We start from the raw sequence: 2,682 nt of genomic DNA, 5'->3' as shown, positions 1-2,682 counted from the left end.
TAGCTTCTCAGCATACTCTGATGTGCAGAGAGCTCAACTATTTGCTCCAGTTCAAGGGACAGAGAAAACGCAAGCATGGCCTTGGACTTGGGAGAATCCCCATCACCCCTTTGTAATTATTGCTGTGAAGCAAGTTGTATAGGTTGAATGAACACTGGCCAGGTCAGAACGTACTGAGCACACAGACTGTGGAAACAAACGGGTTAATAATATACTTTGCACTGACTGGGAATAAAAGACAGCATTTTGCAGCTTCTTCTTAGATCTGTGGGATTTCTTGGGGTTGCAAAACACAGTGGCCACAAGTTGCTACAAGTTTGCACGTGCCAAGTCTTCAGTCGCAGTTTGTATCTCCCTTTCTGAAGCCAGAAAAAAGTTTTAAAAGGACAAATCTGGACTACAGTTTCAGCTTCAATGAATTGCTTTATGAAGGAGAATACTCTTCCACCACCTTAAACCCAGTTTATTCTGTGCTTTTCTCTAACAGTCTGGGCAGGAGGGAAGAGATGTATTTATTCTTTTTTTGTTGTTGTTTTTCCCTTTTTAACATGAAATAAAATACTACACTACTAGAACTTTAAACCAAGATGAAAAAGCATTTTAGATTAGAGGATGGTAAGGTTGAAGGAGAGAAATGTGCATTTTACAGTTAAAGAGAAGCTTCTTTTTAATTTTGCCTACTAAAAAGTTTCATATATATGTATGTACATACAATATATATGTTGAATTAATTATATGCCATATAATATGTATATATTATATTTATATCAGAAATTTAAAAAGAAAAAAGTAGATAGCAAAATGGAAAAACAGAGGATGGGAATGAAAGAGACAGAGAAAGTAAAATACCTTTCTCCAAAACATAATTCATCTTCCCTGGCAGCTGTATTAGACTAACTTGTATTGCTCTCTGGATATAGTTGATTCATCTAGTGAACATTTTGAGTCTTTCTGTACTGAGACAACATAGCAACAACCACGCTGCACTCTACAGGCAGCACGGGACTCATTTGGCTTTGCAGAACCAAGCCCAGCTGCCTAAGTTGTGCAAACATATTCTCAGTATCCAATATCCTCTGCAAGCTGAAAAAAAACCTGAGCACCCAGCTGTGACCCAGGTGTTACATGAGCATTTGGTGTCCATGGATTTCTGTAATCATATAAGCCTTGTGTGAACCTGACGTCCAAATGCTGTCTTGAATTTGTTCTTAGACCTTCACAGTGATGTGATCTGAATGTAACAATGTTCTGCCTTTTCTCCCCCTCATGCTTTTCCTTTTTTGCCATTCTTCCTTTCTTCTTTTTGATGCTCTTTTTTCTTTTCTTCCTCTGCAGTTCCCTTCATGATTGCTTGGATTTTGAAGATACTCCATACTTTTTCCCTTCATTGTTTTTACATTTTGCTAAAGCTTGATATAAGCTTTCTGCCATGAAGCAGAGAAACAGCACAAAATTTCAGGAATTTATTCTCTTGGGATTTCCAACTATCATGGAACTTCAGATGTTGCTCTTTGTGATATTCCTGGTGGCATTCATGCTGACAATCTTGGAAAATATCCTCATCATTGTCTTGATAAAGGTGAACCATCATCTTCACAAGCCCATGTATTTCTTTCTCAGCAATCTTTCCTTCCTGGAGGCTTGGTATGTCTCAGTCACTGTCCCCAAAATGCTAGTGAATTTTTTTATGGAAAGCAAGAAAATATCTTTTGGAGGCTGCATGATTCAGCTTTACTTCTTCAGCTCCCTAATTTGCACTGAGTGTGTCCTCCTTGCAGTCATGGCATATGATAGGTACGTGGCCATCTGCAACCCCCTGCGCTATCTGGTCATCATGAACCACCACCTCTGCCTGCAGTTAGCCACCTGCTGCTGGCTCACTGGCTTCTTGGTCTCCATAGTGAAAGTATTTTTCATCTCTCAGCTGTCTTTTTGTGACTCAAACATTATCAATCACTTCTTCTGTGACATCAGTCCCTTGCTGAACTTATCATGTGCTGACATGACAATGGCTGAGATAGTAGATTTCATCCTGGCCTTGTTTATCTTGCTGATACCCCTCTCTATCACCATTATGTCCTACATATGTATCATCAGCACCATCCTGAATATCCCCACAGTCCAGGGCAGGAAGAAAGCCTTCTCCACCTGTGTTTCTCACATCACTGTTGTAATTATTTTTTTTTCAGCCACTCTGTTCATGTATGCCCGGCCCAAGAGAATCCACCCTTTTGACCTGAACAAGCTGGTATCCATCGTGTATACTGTTGTAACTCCCATGCTCAACCCCTTCATTTACTGTCTGAGGAATCAGGAGGTTAAAGGGGCTTTGAAAAAGATCTTCTTTAGTCTTAGTCAGACTGCCCCAAACATCTCTCAATCCATTACTGTCCACCTTTAACATAATTCCTCAAATATTAGTTGGAAGGAAAGATTAAGGTTTAGGCTGCACTTAATTGGAACAGCAACCATCACAATGCTGGTGTAGCTGGAGAAACTGAGACAGAGATGACCACATGTCCTCAACAGGAAATCCTCAACAAACATTCTACTGATGGCCTTTAAATGCTCTTTCTTCTCTGATGAAGGCTTGTGAACAGTGAAGTTGCAGGTTTGACTCACAGGTGCTCCAGGGGACAATCAGACATATCCAGGGTACCACACAGCAATGTCTTTGGGAAC

The 2,682-nt window shown here is 40.3% G+C and overlaps 1 protein-coding gene across 1 annotated transcript; it reads left to right on the top strand.

Moving 5' to 3' along the window:
- The first annotated feature begins 1,429 nt into the window (after window positions 1–1,429).
- Window positions 1,430–2,401, top strand: LOC135191928 (olfactory receptor 6B1-like). The gene has a single exon (XM_064174614.1). The coding sequence runs from the start codon at window positions 1,430–1,432 to the stop codon at window positions 2,399–2,401; it is 972 nt and encodes a 323-aa protein (XP_064030684.1).
- Window positions 2,402–2,682: the final 281 nt, after the last annotated feature.

The sequence above is a fragment of the Pogoniulus pusillus genome, chromosome 40, assembly GCF_015220805.1.
Source record: "Pogoniulus pusillus isolate bPogPus1 chromosome 40, bPogPus1.pri, whole genome shotgun sequence".
Classification (NCBI taxonomy): Eukaryota; Metazoa; Chordata; class Aves; order Piciformes; family Lybiidae; genus Pogoniulus; species Pogoniulus pusillus.
This window is presented reverse-complemented; position numbering and strand designations above follow the sequence as displayed.